This window comes from Bombus bifarius, unplaced genomic scaffold, assembly GCF_011952205.1.
Source record: "Bombus bifarius isolate JDL3187 unplaced genomic scaffold, Bbif_JDL3187 scf7180000007996, whole genome shotgun sequence".
NCBI lineage: Eukaryota > Metazoa > Arthropoda > Insecta > Hymenoptera > Apidae > Bombus > Bombus bifarius.
The window spans coordinates 5,382,332-5,399,111 of NW_022884376.1; the positions used below are offsets into that span (position 1 = coordinate 5,382,332).

General features: G+C 40.1%; 1 protein-coding gene across 6 annotated transcripts in view; it reads right to left on the reverse strand.

Moving 5' to 3' along the window:
• LOC117206179 (protein sickie) overlaps positions 1 to 16,780 on the reverse strand; it is a 192,776-nt gene that overhangs the window by 117,937 nt on the left and 58,059 nt on the right. For all 6 annotated transcript variants that reach the window (XM_033445293.1, XM_033445289.1, XM_033445290.1 and 3 more), the window contains one exon: positions 2,332 to 2,501. In XM_033445293.1, coding sequence (XP_033301184.1) covers positions 2,332 to 2,501 — 170 coding nt within the window. The remainder of the gene's footprint in view (positions 1 to 2,331; positions 2,502 to 16,780) is intronic.

Genomic DNA, 16,780 nt, shown 5'->3' on the forward strand with positions numbered 1-16,780 from the left:
TCGATTATTTTTTTTTTTTTTGTTGCTGTGTGTGTTTTTAGAAGTACGGTATAGAATTATTAGTTTACGTTTCGGATACTTTAGTTGTTATACTTGATCCTCGCCGGCCCCTTAGCGTCAAACAAACATTAGATGGATTAGGTCGATTAATAAGCTTCGTGCAAGCTTGTTTGAAAGAGCACATTATGTGTTACGTATGGAAACATACTACTCGAGAGTTCGTAAATGTTTGTAAATATAACAAGCGTGTAAATATATTGCCTTTGACAAGAAATTCACATACACGTGATACCCTGCTGTATCAGATCACAACTTTGCATATTCTTTAATTACAAATAAAAGATATCAAATTTTGTGCAAACGCAAAATTTGCCGCATCAGCATCGTGCCAGGGTATTTGTCGTAACGCGTCGAATTGACAAGCAACGACCGAGAGTTTCAAGTCGATGAACCGAAACTCGCCTGAATAACAGACGTACGTTTCCTCTACTTGTCTTGTTCGTACGAGATGCTGCCAAACGAGATATTTGTAAATATTTAGAAAGTACGAACCAAGTAGCAGAAAGATCAAAGGGTATATGGAAAGGACAGAATTCTTATTTAAGGAGCTTTCGTGACGGGTAATATATCGGCTGGAAAATATGGAATAGAATTTTTTGGTTACCCGTTATATTCTTGTTATACGGGCCAGAGCCATAATACACCCACGTTGGCTGGTTTGTGTTGCGGGGGGAGTTTCGATGTATACGTGTGGTTATATTGTGTGGCGAGCGTAACACAACGACCACGGTCTACACTCAGTCGTGGGCATAATGGAGCATTGTTAATATGTTAATGTCGAGCGTTCCTAAAGGTTCCGACGGTTTACGTTTCTCCATTCCGCCGAAGAATCGTTACACGGTCCATTAGACGACGAACCTCGCATTCCACTCGCCACGAATTTCCCTGCGGGATCCTTCTTCTTCCATTTTGCTCGAACGTTACGATTTTTCATTAATTCGTTTCAACTATCTTGCACGTGAGTGGCGCGAGTACGATTTTTCGGATGCAAATAGAGAAAAGAGAGAAATAAACGTTTCTATTCGAACGCTATCGATTTTCCGATAAAGACGGAAATGCAAATTACGAGCGACGTCGTAATACGAAGTTTCTTAAAACGGCCGGTTTGAAATATCGAGCAACCGTAGGAAAAATTGTCGCCGGGATACGTAACGAAGATTAATATCGTCTCGTTCGTTCGGTGAAAAGCACAACCTCCGCGAAAAGTCTGCCCCGCGTAGGCGTGAGTTTGCGCGTGGGTTTAAAAATAACGACCTTGACAGTCGCGACTCACGGGAAACGCGAATTAAGAAAAACGGCAAGTCAGTGGGGCTCCTTGGTATACTCTGGCGAGCCGCGGGAGCAATTAACCGCGGACGGGAGTAATTAAAATATTTGAAACTCCGAGGAGCCCGCAATTACGTTACTACGCGAAATACAGCTGTGTAAAACACAGTCGTGCCACTTCCTGCATGTATATAGCGTGATATTCGCGTTCGTTCGGTGGTGTGAGCACGCGTACAGCTTGATTAACGCGGACGTTAATGAGCACGCCGTCAGGTCGTTCGTCTGACGGGACGTCGGTATCGATTCGAACTCGCCAAGAATAAAAGTACGATGAGATCTAAGTGCGCGAAAATTTTCCCGTAATGAGTCGAAGGCACGACACGAACGTTTACTTATCGCGATGTATGCCGATCGATAACGATGAGATGAAAATTGAAATTGAGATTGAACGCCGATGGTCACTGAAAATTTACCTCTCGATACGAGAGAGCTCGATACAAATGTCTTTTATGCGATTTCCTGTCTTCTAAATTAACAAACATGTAACTTTACAAATATAACGAATATTTTCGTAGTTTCGTGCTACAGTGACGTTTGTAACGTGGAAATTGTTCGTCGTATTTCTTTCTAACGATAAGAAAGGCGAAAGGAAAGAAGGCCATCTACTGGAAGCTACTGGTCGATCGTATCGGAAAATTTGGATGTACAGTTTACCTTCGAAACGAGGCTAAAAATCATTGGCGAAATCTATAAACGAAATGTATTCGATATCCAATCAAATCAGTTAAAAATATATTAAAGAACTACGTGCATTATCCTTTTTAGAAGACATTCTTCCTTTGCGTTTGATGGTAACGTTTCGATAATTCCGAATTTATCTGCAATCGATACGACACGCAGTTATCGACTGTTAGTACAGGAAATCTAACTTATCCGCGGTAGATACAAACCACTGGGATTATCTACATTGACAGTCGGTAAGAAGGAATCTGCGTTGAAACTTACCTAGGCATGTCTTGAAGCTGTTTGGCTCTCTGCTTGTATCGCGAGAGGGCGAAAAGAAGGGCGAGGACCGGCCAGAGGGTTGATCCTGCAGCCAATTCGCCAGGATTCACGGAGCCCACGTCCGCCCCAAGAGCTCGGAGCGCTCCTACGCACAGGCTCACGTTCTCGACCTGCGCAACACACGTAAAACCTCGTCATCGATCACGCTATGAACCGATGTGTACTCGTGTACACCATGCGAATCGATCGAAAATTTCTTTCTTTTTTTCCTTCCTTTCAACAGATCCCCAAGGATATGCCCGTAGCTAGTCGGTGGCCTAAGTCGAAAGACAGTTGCGTAACGCGCGCTTTCAATTTAAATTCGCCTCATCCAATATTAAATTTGGCGCGGTGAAGGATGTCGATGCAGAATTCGATCCAGTTGATGTTGAAACATTATCTAGGACTGTGGTCTTACATTCCGTTTGTAATTGGATTCACAACTGCGAGAGAAAAGATCTCTGATGACTGACGTGACAGTTCAATGGGACTGAAATATCGGTTGACGCTCTAAGCTCTTTACTTCAAATGGATTTCTTTCGTAGTCGTCAGATTTCTTACTTCTTTCGTTAAATCGACGAAAGTACTATGCAAAATAGGGAAAGTAAGAAACGAAAGAAACCAAGTAATTAACAATAAAATAACGAAGAATTTACGTTGCATTAATTTATATACATACTTTTCTCGTGAAACTTGAGAAAGCACGAGTATATTAAGTAGAGAAAGCGAGATGAAATATGTAATTTACAACGAAAAAGTGTACAATTTACGTTGCCTCGATTATCAACGATTCGAGTAAGAAACCAAGGATTAAAAATTAATCTATGCATTTCCACCAAAGTAAATTCTACTCGCACGATATTTACGAGTTGAACAACGATACAAAACGTAACCAAACATATATCTATTTCGTACATTTCGTGAAAAATTAATATTCCGCCATAAGCGGTAGCAAAAGTGTCGAACGTTCCATCTATTGGCTTGGCAATTAAGCGATCGCGGATTTTCTCAATAGCATCTAATGACAAAAACCGCAATCACTTAGTTGCCAAGTCAATAGAATGGACGTAAACCACACGAAAGGGGAAAGTGAGAGGAAAGTACGGGTTAACGTCGTCTCTGGTGTCGTTTGGGAGCAATAGTCGAGAATCCAAGACACGGTAGACGTATCGAGGTGACTGGTGCATATCGGCGTACATAGTTTCGAGGGTAGAGCAACGCGAGGAAGGTACAGGAGCGTGGTGTAGGTGTACATAAAGGACGCGGCAGCACGGTGTACATATACGACACAACATTCTACGAAACGTGACCGCCGTGACCATGGCTACCTTGTGCTAGCACGCGTGCCGGCCTGCCTCTTTTGTTTCCATTGTTCTTAAGAGCCACGGCGGCTCCGGCTTTTACCCAGAAAACAAACCGTACTATACTGCACACGCTGCACACACGGGGTGGTGAGAGGTATACACGAGCTATGGTAGAGAGAGAGATGACTCACCCGACAATACCCTGGGTGCCCACGCGTAGGTAACAACTAGATTGCCTGTGTGTTCGTACGAGCTACATGCGACCAACAACGATGGGGTGCCATGCCCGCGGACATCCGACAGAGAAACAGAATTCAGGAAAACCGTGAAAACGTGGATCGAGTAATTGACAGAACATGCTCTTACTTTTGCCTACCTTTTATTCCCATTTTATCCTTCTCTTTCGTAATTTTCATATATCTTCATTTACTATTTTTATGAAATTATAGACTCTATCGTGTACTCGGGCGTACATAACGTGTAATCAAAGAATTGAAATAGCAAACAATGGAAAATTGACGGAAGATCTTTTGGGCTCTATCGAGAATTTATTTCTCCTTTGACATCCGATACGTATTTCGAAGAATCGATCTTCTATCGTAACTATATTATACGTAGATTGCGAAGGTTTTTCATGCATTTACGAGAAATTTAAAGGTGTAAAAGAAGGGAAAACATCCAGGACTGTTAGTAGGTGAAACGAATGTCTATTTTAATTCTAGTCCTTTCGAGACTTGTATGCGTAACCATTTGCATAAGAATTCATGGTCTAATCGTATACGCGGTATACGTTTCCAAATTTCCATTTGTCCTTCTTTTTACATTCCCAATCAAGAGAAATACTTTTAACCATAGGATGTTCAATAGCGCAGAATTTCCAAGCGACGATGAATCATTAATCTTCTAGCAACAAATAAATCAAACAGTCTTTGATGCTGAGCAACCATTGAAACCTCGTTTCGGAGGAACGCACGTTCCCCAAACCCTTATCAGACTCCATTAACGACGAAGCTTTGAAATGAAATCTCAATCGAAAGTAAGACTCGACAAGATAAAGGGTTGCGAGCTTTTGTCGAAGTTGACGCAGACCTTTGTGAATACACGCGGTACAGATTTGCGTCGTCCACGAGATCGCAACGCGACACATCGGAACCCTCTCGGAGCACTCACGGGTTATCCACGCGAGATGACAGCCGTAAATGGCGATGGCGCTTTTTAATGCATTTCTCTGTCTATGTCGTCGACCGTCTCCGTCGAACGTGTACTCGTGCGAACCTTCGACAGCGAAAAAAGAAAACGTTGCTCTTAAGGGAGACATCGTGCTTCCTAATAAAGGGTCGAAGGTGCATCCAACAGGTTGTTCTATTCTCCACGTTGATCGTTGGATATTTTCTTCCAATTCCTTCGATTCTCCAAACTACCACTTTTTAGATACGTGTATCACATACGATTCGATAGCAATGGATAATTGGCGGGACGTTACTCTACGGATAAAGCGAAGATAAGTCGAAGATGTGGAATAAGATTTGTTTCGCTCGAAGTCTCGTTTTGGAGAAAATTTGGCCTCGAGAATGAAACTTTCGACGCGATTTACTTATTCTTGATTTTCGTCGTATTTTGAGCCACAGAGTTTCCCCGACTTTGTCTGTACTACGAATCTAAGCTCGCGATGTACATGAATCGCTTGGAAGCAATATCGACGAACTGAGTACATTGGAAAGCAGAGAAAAGCGACGATGATGCACTTTTTACTACGATGGGTAATCTTACGAAAGTGAGTTATTTGTTTCTAGAGAAATCGAACGCCACTCGTTTGTTGTAATTTCACTAACGTTGTTAGTTGGAAACTTGTTGTACGAGAAAGGCTCAGATGATCGAAGTCGTTTCGACGCATAGCTCGAATAGCTGACATATTTTTGGACGTACTTGCTCCAACTATGCCTAACTATAAAACCGAAGGAAAGCCGTGAAATGGTATTACGCGCGCTGTATTAAGAATAGCTTGCGCCATTCGTATGACGAATATCGATGGCGAGCAACGCAGGCTGAGTCAAAATTCCCATCGAATCACGCGTATCCAATTAACCGAGTCCATTGGTAGATGCAATCAACGGATCGACGATGCTACGTGTCCCTCAAATCGGCCGAATGGCGTGTACATTGAATCAGGTTTGTAATTCAGAAACCGTGCTCGAGGAAGGAGAACGGCTACAGAGCCAAAGATGGCAAGAGATGTCTCCTTATGGTAACGTCCTCGCCTCTCCGCTACACAACAAGGAAACGAAAAAGAAGAAACGTAAGAAACGTCTTCGTAGCCTGTCTCTCTTCGGCTTTCGATTTCATGCGTATCGCCAATCTACCGATTTCTTGCTACATCTTGCGCGCTCGTTTACTCGATCCAGCTTTTATTTATTTCTATGGACCTTCCTATATCTGTTACTATATCTTTTATAAAACCATTTTCATGACTCTCGTGATTTAATTTACTGCGATCGTCGAACGTAATACGATGGTTTCTTAATTTATCAGACGGTTTCGTTAATTATTATTAATCTTAGTCTTCGTTTCATTTCTAACTATAATTTGATCTTAATTTATAACGATCGATCGAAACAGATTACGACGTTACTCCAGCAACAGATTTTCTTACATCTTTCTACATGGAAAAATAAGAAATTGATACTATACCCTTGTCGATCGAGTTCATTTTACGTCATGAATATGCATATCGTATTTTAAATCTCAATTTCCAATCTGCCTTTTTCATCGACGATCAAAGTCAAACATCGCCTTCGTTTAATTATACTTGATACGAACGAATCTCACGTTCGAGATTCTTTTATCGTGGCACAACAAGAAGCTGACTCAACCAATTTTCCAACTGACCTTTTTCGTCTCTTTTTTTTTTATTACAAGCAAGTTCATTACATACTTCAAATATGGGTTTATCGACACACCCTTATGGAGCGCACGCTTGGTATACCTACGCGTCGCGCGATCGTACGAGACAAAAGTCGAAGGAGCCGATTGCGCAAGAAACCGACGAGGAGGATCTGATATCTGACGTGGGGAACCGGTGTCGTCGCTTGGCGGCATCGGCGCTTCAGAAATCGAAACTCGCAGAGAGATAATTTCATTTTTTCCCCTGTCCTTCCGTTTTTCGTTGAATGCATCTCGCGGATACGTGAGTGGAATAGAGATCCTCGTTGGAACGATAAGTGGTAGCCACGATCCACGTAAAAATCAGATTTACACGGATGATCGGTTGAGTCACATTGACAGACCAGTTTCCACTGTGATCTTCCTCGTTGATTTAATTGGAAACTTATACACTGCGTTCACAAGGTTCCCGAGGTTTTGGCCCATTAAAGGTGCAAGCATTGAGACAACGCTTTAAAGTAAACGCAACGGCATCGATTCAGAATACGAACAAGATTTTCATAATTCGAGTTTATCATAGTGTCGTATGATACAAGTGTCGATGGAACAAGATATAATGGTCGTTCGAATTTCTTTTTGCAATCACACTCTTAAAAAGCAGAATTCAATGCAGAGTAACGGAGAAAAAGTTATAAATAAAACGTTGTTAACGCAACGTTGTCCCTTTAATGGATTAACGAGTTATCGAAAAAGACGAGCGGAATATTTACTACGCTCTGTTATACTTGTATTTTCACAAAGTGCCAAATGGAGATATCTTGCAAAATAAAGTGCTTCCTTAAATCGATAGGCTATCGTCAAAAATATTGATTCACCGTTTAAATATAATTTGTTGGGTACTTGATAAGAATTTGTTTAGAGATAAAAGTCTCACGGCATGACGCTTCGACGATTATAAATATCAGCAGTTATATTATTTAGCGATCAACGTTAATAGATACTTAATACTCTTTGGTATATATTTAATTATTATATGGAGGTTTAAACGAGAATTGTTTCGTACGATCTTTGCACGAACCGTCCCCAACATTTTCAACGTTGAAACGTCGTTTTCAACAGCGACAGGATTTCAACGATGAATTGCGCCGACAAGGTTTATGCCTTTGGCTGATCCCTGCTCTTGCGATGTCGCCTAAAGCTACACGTTACTTTCGAGGTTTCTTTGGTTCCGGATCAGAACACCCGTCAGTACCTGATTATTAGCGATGTGCCTGGTCCAATCGTAAAACATGTAGCAAAACTTTAATCACCAACATCGTATTTTCCATGTAAAGACACGATTTATCGTGCTACTATAATCATTTCTGACACGTACATTAAACAAGCAGCAGGGTAACAATTTTATCCACTTTTTGCCTACTTGTAATGGAACAACGAAAGCTCTAACGTTATATAATTAAAAGAAATATAAATATTTGAATTTTTATAATTTGCAAATTTTGCCGCAGCTTATAGAACGCTTTGTAACGAGTAAGACACATGCTATTTTCGCGATGATAGATCGCGTGTGTACTGTGGCATTTAAAGATGAAAATTACCGAAGTGACCGTCTTTTATTTGGCTGAACGCCATCACCGGGCCCAAGAGTTAACACAATGAACGTTTGAATTCGTAGTGTCCAGTTAACACGATTAAATCGTGCGACGAATCGCTGAATAAGAAAACGTCCGGTGAAATGGAATAGAACGACTTGTAATGTAATTTAATGATACTTGCTGTCAGAGACCGGACAGTCTGGCGATGGAATCTTACGTGTTTGCTCTTTACGTATGAAAATTATATTACATTTCTTCTGTGAAAATGTAAATACGCGTCTCGCTATCCGATATTCAAATATCGTTTCAATATTCGAATACTCTTTTATATCAGGGCTCAACGGAGAGATATATTTTGGTAGGACACAAAAAAGTGATCGAAGAAAGAAAGCTACAGTCACGATTAACCATACCACCAATTTTTTGCTTACACGAGAAGACTCTGCGAAAGGCTTGAGATCGTTCTTGCAGAATAAGCAAACTTCTTGGAACAAAGTATCTGTTTAATATATATATATATATAACATATTTCCCTTATCTTTGTATCGCCGAGGAATTATATTAATTTACACTATATCATAGGAATGCAATTTTATTGGCGACAAAGTTATTAACGAACAAAGATATCAAAGAATAGATCAAAAATTAATTACCAATTTAAAAGATATGGGTTCCCATGAATAGCGCAAACGGACGATTAAAGAATAATACTTCGTGCCTCGTTAAATATCGTTTAATATGGAACGGCACGATACAATTCTCTTGATCCTTATCGAATAGAAGGAGAAATTTGCTTATCGATAGTCGTTCGTTAAAGTCTCTTATTTACGTTATCATTTTAATGGATCTGTTCGACTGTCAATTTTACCACTGACAAGACGATAGTACCGTTAAACCGAAACTCCCCGTAGCTTGTCGACGAAAAGGAAATATTGCTCTCTTTATACGCGTGTACGGTGCGGCAGTTATCAAGATATTTCAAGATGCAAAAGTTTCTTGTCCTTAACGTAACAAGTTCCTTTTCGTAATAGCCATCGGGCACTCGATGCGGTTACCTTTTCCAGCGCTCTGTGTTTTTAATCAAACTATAAATCACTTAAGTGCGCATCTCGCAACATGACATAATTACGTCTTATGCAATGCCGCGTTAACGGTATAACAAATTTTATGAACATAAAGTATTATACCTGGTTCATATACGCTGTACAGGTATAAGTCGTGCAAGTCAAAATGCTAGTTACCAAGCGATATAAATTATGTACTGACAAATCGTTGACTGGAATAGCGATATACGTCATCCTCTCGTACAATTGATATACGAATCGTGGAACATTCGTTTTCTTATATTCGAACGTTCGTTCAAAAATTCGCTATAATACGTTTAACAAAGTCGAACAAATTTATTACGCTAGTCGAGAATTCTTTTCTTGAATAATTTTCCACTTATCGCGTCACCTTCTTGTTTATCCAAGTGGTTGGTAAACTCTCACTCGACGATCGTAAAAAGACGATATTATAAAGTTCGGCAGTTGTAACTTTCCCGTTTTATTGACTCCATAAACGGAAGAAAAGTTGGCTGACGCGCAGGGACTACCCCTAATCTCGGTGCTTCGTGGTACACAAGAAGCCGATAGACCGATTATTTTTAGAGATGGCTCGTGCCTTCGGGACTTTCCTCGGTGCTAAACAGCCATCGCATTTATCTGTCGGATATAGGCCGGCTTTTCTTGTCACGGGCCATGTGCTTTTTCAAGTCGCTGTTGCATGCAGACCTTGTTTCATAATTACCGTGAGAGTAAGGAAGTGAAAAAGGGGAAGAGGAAACGCGAACGAACAGCACAGCGATCGCGGTTATTTCCTCTTTTTCTAAAAATATAACATCGAAGCTATCTAAGCTATACCCAGTGAAAACACTACAATTGTGATATACGATAAGCGCGAGTCAAACTGTGTCGTAGCCGTAGACTGCGTGGCAAAGTGCCTAAGGATCGATCGCAAGAGATCGGACGTTCATCCTAGTGTATTAACTACGATCTGGGGATAATTTTAAAAATATCCGCAGAAATTAGTATACGTGATGTCACGTAGAGATTTGGGCGTACGTTAGCACGTGGCAAAATAGTCTGTTGGCTGTCTCAAGTCTTCGAAAGTACGTTATGATTGGGAGAAGAGAAAGAAAGAGAGAGAGAGAGAGAGAGAAGAAAGAGAGGGAGAGCTGTTGCAAAGTCATCGAAAAATCGTCGATGAGTTGCACTTGTTGAAGGAATTATGCAAGCATAGTAGCTACAAGAAAATACACAAAAAGATCCATTGTACACGTGGAAAGTATAACGTTGATGGATTCAGTATACAAAAATATGTATAACGTTATATAACGTTAAGAATTCGAAAGAGCCCAGTATGACATTTACGTGTGACATTTGATAGTCCAAAAAAAAAAAAAAAATAAAAAGAGAGGACAGTTAATTATATACACTCAACTTGCGTCAATGATATTCGTTAATAAAAAATTTTTTATTATATTTATCGAACGACCTACAACAAGAATTGGTATTATTGCGATATACAACTTTATTACATCGTTTCATGGAGTATTTTATGGAGTAACTATTTATATTAATGTATAAATTTGCTACCGTGCTAGGAAATATAGCAATTTCTAGGAGTAAAGGAAATTCTGCGAGACAAATTGTCTCATAAATAGTTATATGAATATCTAAACGGTGAAACGATGGCTTGCGTTCATTTGCATAAGCCGACAACAGAAATTCAAAGTTCGAGCGACAGAATTTTACAGTGTGATCGGCAAAGGATATCGAGAGATATGAACATGCAAATATCAGGGAGAAAGACATTTCTCGCGTGCTTGTCCCAGTCGTTTGAAACGCTCGTACTCTCCACTTGGAAAATTGCCGTTGGCGTTTGCTTTGATTCCCTACCCGGAGAAAACAAAGAAAATAATAAATTCATTCCACGATATTTCGCTACACGTTAAGGTACGTAGGATTTCAAATATTTTTCATTTATACTCGTACTCGTGAATACTCGTACGTTACTATTACTTACAAAAGACTACAGTTTTCTCGGATCAAAATAGTGTTGCACAAATTTCTTACAAAAAAAGTTCAATTTATTAAACTCCAAACATACGTGAATATCTATCGTAGAAAATCGATATCTTCGATCGAAGAGAATGCTCTTGCCAATTAAGAGAAATCTAAAATAAAGGTATCGAAACGTGTAATTCGATTAAATGGATTAAATGGATAATTACGTTGGAACTAACGATACGGTGGTTGTCTCGCTGAATAGGTTAGAGAATTGGAATTCAGGTTGAGTTTCCGCGAAGCTCCTGCCAGACGATTTCACGTGAGTTGCATTCGAGCAACGGGGAGATTCCTAACAGGTCTAACCCATTTCCTGAGACAATGCCTATATTCGGGCCTTTTCAACATGGGAAATGAAAATGTTAAACGATTATCCTGCTAATTAGAAGGTAACTATCATCGGTAACTACATAAGCGTTTCTAAAACACATTGATCGAACAAGGAGCATAATTGTCGCCGCATATCGACTCAACCAATTACCAAAAAATTCAAATTCCACGGTATATTGCTTCTAAACGTGCGATTAAAAGAAAATCGACGTTAAGAGCGAACGACGGAGATGCAAATATAAGCTACGAGATGGATTTACTAATTACACGATAAATTTGTCTTGTTTGAAATTTTCTTAGTCATTAATATCGCTAAATTGCATGCTATGCGTGTAACTATGCGTGGGAAATACTTAATTTGCAAAGAATAACTTTCATTCCGTGTGCTCGAAGCTTATCAAGTTGGCAATCGTACCGTAGGAAACACTGTTGGCAGGTAACAGTAAGCAAGCGAGTGCGAATCGATTGCACAGTTCATTTGGACTATTGTTTACTTAGCATTTCATCAAATTTATATGCGAGAACGTATAATCAATTCAGGATCGAAACACCGGATGTTAATTAAATAATAATAGAAAATTCATGGTTCGTTGTAATATTTACGAAGAATAGTGGACTCTGCAAATAGAAACGATACTAATCATGCTCAAACACTGACGAGTTAAATTTATACGAGCTTTGTGGTCGTTACAGTACTTTACATACGAACAGTTCCACATAGTAATGCAACGCGAAACCAGACTTGCGAAACTCGTGCCCTGCATTAAATTTCTTACGGCTAATTTTTCTCAGGTTGTAACCGCAGGTGTCACTGTCATAAGCTACACGCTTCTCCATATCCTCTATTTGACACAGCTCATGGTGATCTCGGTCGAACGCTCTGTATCACTTGCTTAATAAATACTCGATACGTAATAACAGCTACGTATCCTATATTAGACTTAGACAAAAGAAAGACCAATTTACTTTCTTTGTTTCCTCGATGTGAGTCATCGAATGGAATACGGGGGCTAGCGAATCGATCTAGGTGACGGAGGCAGAGAAGAGACGGGTTTAACGATCCCAACGACCCATGGAATTCATGGAATGTGCATAACGGTGATGGCGTAATCTGCGAGAAAAAATGGGCGGCTCGGCGGCGAAAAAAAAGGAATATCGAGCGGCAGCTAATAATCGCCTTGGGCTCCGTAATCGGTTGGGCCTTCTTGAACGGCTCGCGTTACTTTATCAGGTTTTCCTGGATCAGCCAGCGGCCGCGCAAGTGCGCGAATTCGATTCACCTTGGCCAGCTGAACGATACTAAGAAAAGATCGCAGACAGTACTTGGCGGATTACAAAGCGTCCAATTTCTTAGGAAGAGTATTGCAAAATCATAAAACTGCATTTTCACACCTGTGTAAATTATTCTTCGAACCTTCGTTCGATTTCGAAGCAGGGAATATTTAGTAGAAGTTTTAATCGTCGTTGTAGAACATGCGAATATTGATAAGAATCTCGAAACAAATCAATTTGAATATTTTTAGTATAAAAATATAAATGTCATACGGCGAATGCAAGGCATTTTATCAGGCGAAATTTCCTTCAAGGACAACGATACGATAATGACGAAATCATCGCGCTGACCAAATTATTGTTAATCGTTCGATCGTCCGTCAGCACAATTTACACATATCATTCAATTCTGTTAATGTTCCTGTGGTTACACACATACGTACGAAGCTGAAACCGCTTGATTCGCGAGAGATATGCAAACGCACCGTGAGCACCCGGACGATTGTTCACACGACGAAATTACGCAATCGGTCGTTGAATCATATCCAATGCGTTTCGTGAACACATTAAACTTTCACATTTCCATTAACGAAAACTGAAAAACTTCTTTCGCGAGATAGACACCGTTTCTTCCAGTGGAATTACTTATCTCTGAATCATTCGTACTACTTCTCTCATTGTATTATACATTATCGCGAATTAGTTGGAAATAAATGCTCGAAAGAAATGCTAAAATCAGTTCTAGAAAAATACCCATGTGCTAAATGACTCTGGTATTTAACACATAAAATGCATTCGATACGTTCACTACATCTCTGATACGAGACCAGCTGAAGTTATAACGTGCTAAAAGGATATCTTAAAAATAATATCTGAAACACTTATTACAGTGATTGCCATCTTAAGTAACATTCACATGCAGAGTATACTATTATGTGAGATACGTAATTACACTTGTGCATTATCATAATTTCGTGCTGGTCTCGATAGGACAATGAATTTTGTATATTCGACTGACGCAACTCGGACTTTCACTTAACTTTCCGACACAGAAGCAAGTACCAAGTAAGTGTTCGTGACGAGCTATAAAACCACCCTTTTATTATGCTTTTTTTTTCTTGTCAACGATAAAGAATTATTATGATTCCTGGAATTTGTCACCTTAATGGCTCGTATTAAGCAGCTTTACGAACTGGCTTACGCGGCTCAGGAATTCTTTTTTCTCTCGTTGGCTGGCTTCTCGTGTGAATTTCAGCGTCCGCCCAGTAAAATTACAAAGAGAGAGAGAGAGACAGAGACAGAGAGAGAAAGAGAGAGGCGGGAAAGGAGAAGAACGAAGAAAGAACGAAAGATGGGAAGAGGAGCGTAACGGGACCGAAAATGGGGATGCATACGCAATGTAGCCAACGATTATGCGGAATCTCGATTGATTGGTTGGATCGTTAAGAGCGACACGAACGGAACGGGACCGAAGGAGATCTCGAGATGGAACAGACGTATGTACATATATGTATACGTAATAGCAAAGAGATCTGATATACTGTATGAATAATAGCGATGGACGATACGTATCTGAGCAACGTTGCTGCGCGACGACGTGGAAATATTTCTTCGTACGCAACTATTAACGCTTTAAGCTTCCAGCCATTTAAGTATGCCGCCACCCCTGCGACAGTTGGCTTAAAGAGTATGGCGAAGATCGTAACTTCGTCACTTTATTACGTCTGTGACCAAGTTCAAGAAAGTCTGGTAAACGCCCTCCTGCTGTTCTTCGAGGATTTTAACCCTTTAGTAACGACCGCAATAAAAGGATTTGTCATTCTTTATACAATGTTAACTTTTTCATTAAACGAACGAAATTTAGAAATTTATTCCGTCTAATAATAACATAATTTAATATCGACGAACATGATATGATAAAAATGCGATAAATTTTCAAGGATTTCAGAATCTTATTTTTCAAACTTGAAATATAACGAAGGTAGCGATCGAACGTTTTCCGTTTGGACTCGTACTATTGTTTTACACTTTGCGATTCATACAGCGAAACAATGTTACAGGTATAGCGATCGAGACGCGTTTTCCTCTGACTTTCATTGAGGTTTAAAATGCTCGTACGCATTCGATGCAGCAGACGCGAAGTGTTCCGGCGCCGCTTCGTTCTCTCCTATTCTCGTTCTTTTTTTCGTTCGCATTTCCCGTCACAGGGCTTTGCAGCCTTTCTTCCTCATTCGTCAACGACGTCATAGCGTTTTTCCTACCGCGCTTTCAACGCGTGTCGACAACAATGCACGTAAAAAGCACGCGTGAGCATTGTTACTAGGCGACACCGGATTTTTGTACAATATGACGAAGCCACGGCTGTTTAACGCCTACAAACACGCTGTAAAGTCATTGTCTACGTCTGTTTGCACGATTCTTCGAGAACTTTACTTTATGTTCTGTTTCTTAACAAGGTGCCGCTGTTATGCTTCGTTTAGTCTCGCGAAAACCTAATAACGAAGTGCATGCTCCAATTCTTATTTCACAAACGCTGTATCTCTTTTCAAAGAAGTTTACGAGAAAACACAGAAATATCTGTGTATATCTTTTCTACAATTACTAATTCATCTATAATTATCAGCAGGTGAACTCACAGGAGTTTAATTCCTTTTTAAATAACTGATCGATGCAACTACGAGAAATTTCTTTAACGAGAAAGATTTCAGTCGAACAGCGTAGCCTACCTGCGCTCTGGAAAGATACATAGCTAAAAAATATTCGCTAAATAATATTTGTTGCAACAATTATTCGAAAGCTGCGAGTTTTGTTATTTCTCCCGCGTTAGCTGTTACGTTAGCCGTATTAAAGCGATATTTCAACGAGATAGCGGTAATTTCGTACGATATTTTTCCAGGTTTCGGTATAAATGTAACGAGCGCAAACAATACATGCACGCAGGAGGCGCAAGGACACAACGACGCGAACACGGGATGCCGTGTTAACGAGATACTAATTCGTTGGTAACACGAACGCAAGAGTTGCTTTTCGTTGAAAATACAGATAGGAGAGAAAGAGGAGCGATTCGACGATCATGCATCGATGCACGCGGCCGCCGCAATTCCGCGTACGTGCACACCTGTGTAAAATACCGCGAGTCGATGAGCCATAGTCTGACTAATTGCACTCGAGTTTCGTTTCTGTCCACGATTGCCCCGCGGCCCCGGCCTGACGAAAAATTTGCAACCGACCTATCCAACAAATTTCAATGAAATTGCATCGCGCTCACAGGCCAACACAAACGCGTTAAAAGCTGGCTGCGCTTCGCGTTTCCGCCACCCATGAAAATGTTCAACCTGTAGAAATAATGCGTGGCGAATAACATTTAACCGCGCTTTCGTTGATTTTCCCCTTTTATTCTTTGCCACGACCGCTGCTATAAAAAGTATCGTCGTACTCGTCGTTAACTTCGTTTTTATTATATCGTTCAATTTACGCTTGGGTATAATTAATTAAATTAAAACACTGGCTTCACACAATTTCTACACTTCAATCTTGTTGCGATCCTGCAATTTTTTATGTCTCAAATTCGTTTTCGTTTCAACCGAATTGAGGGCTTTTATCAAAAAAATCATATCGATAACGGTTCTTTCTTATCTGTCGAAAAATTTAAGAAATTTTCCAACGATAGAGAAACTCGATTCGGTCGAAAATGATCCAAAGAACGGGCGTTAATTTTATCCCCGTTTCACGGAATGTGCAACTAAAAACATGTCTAGTCGAATTGTCTGTCATAATTTTTATGACGTTGAAACAAGTCCCGAGACGATAAAGATTATATCTGCATAACGTCATTAGATACACTGCGCATAGCACTCTAATAATACTATAAATTGAAATACGCCGAATATCATTTAACGTGCAAGTTATTCTCATTTGCATT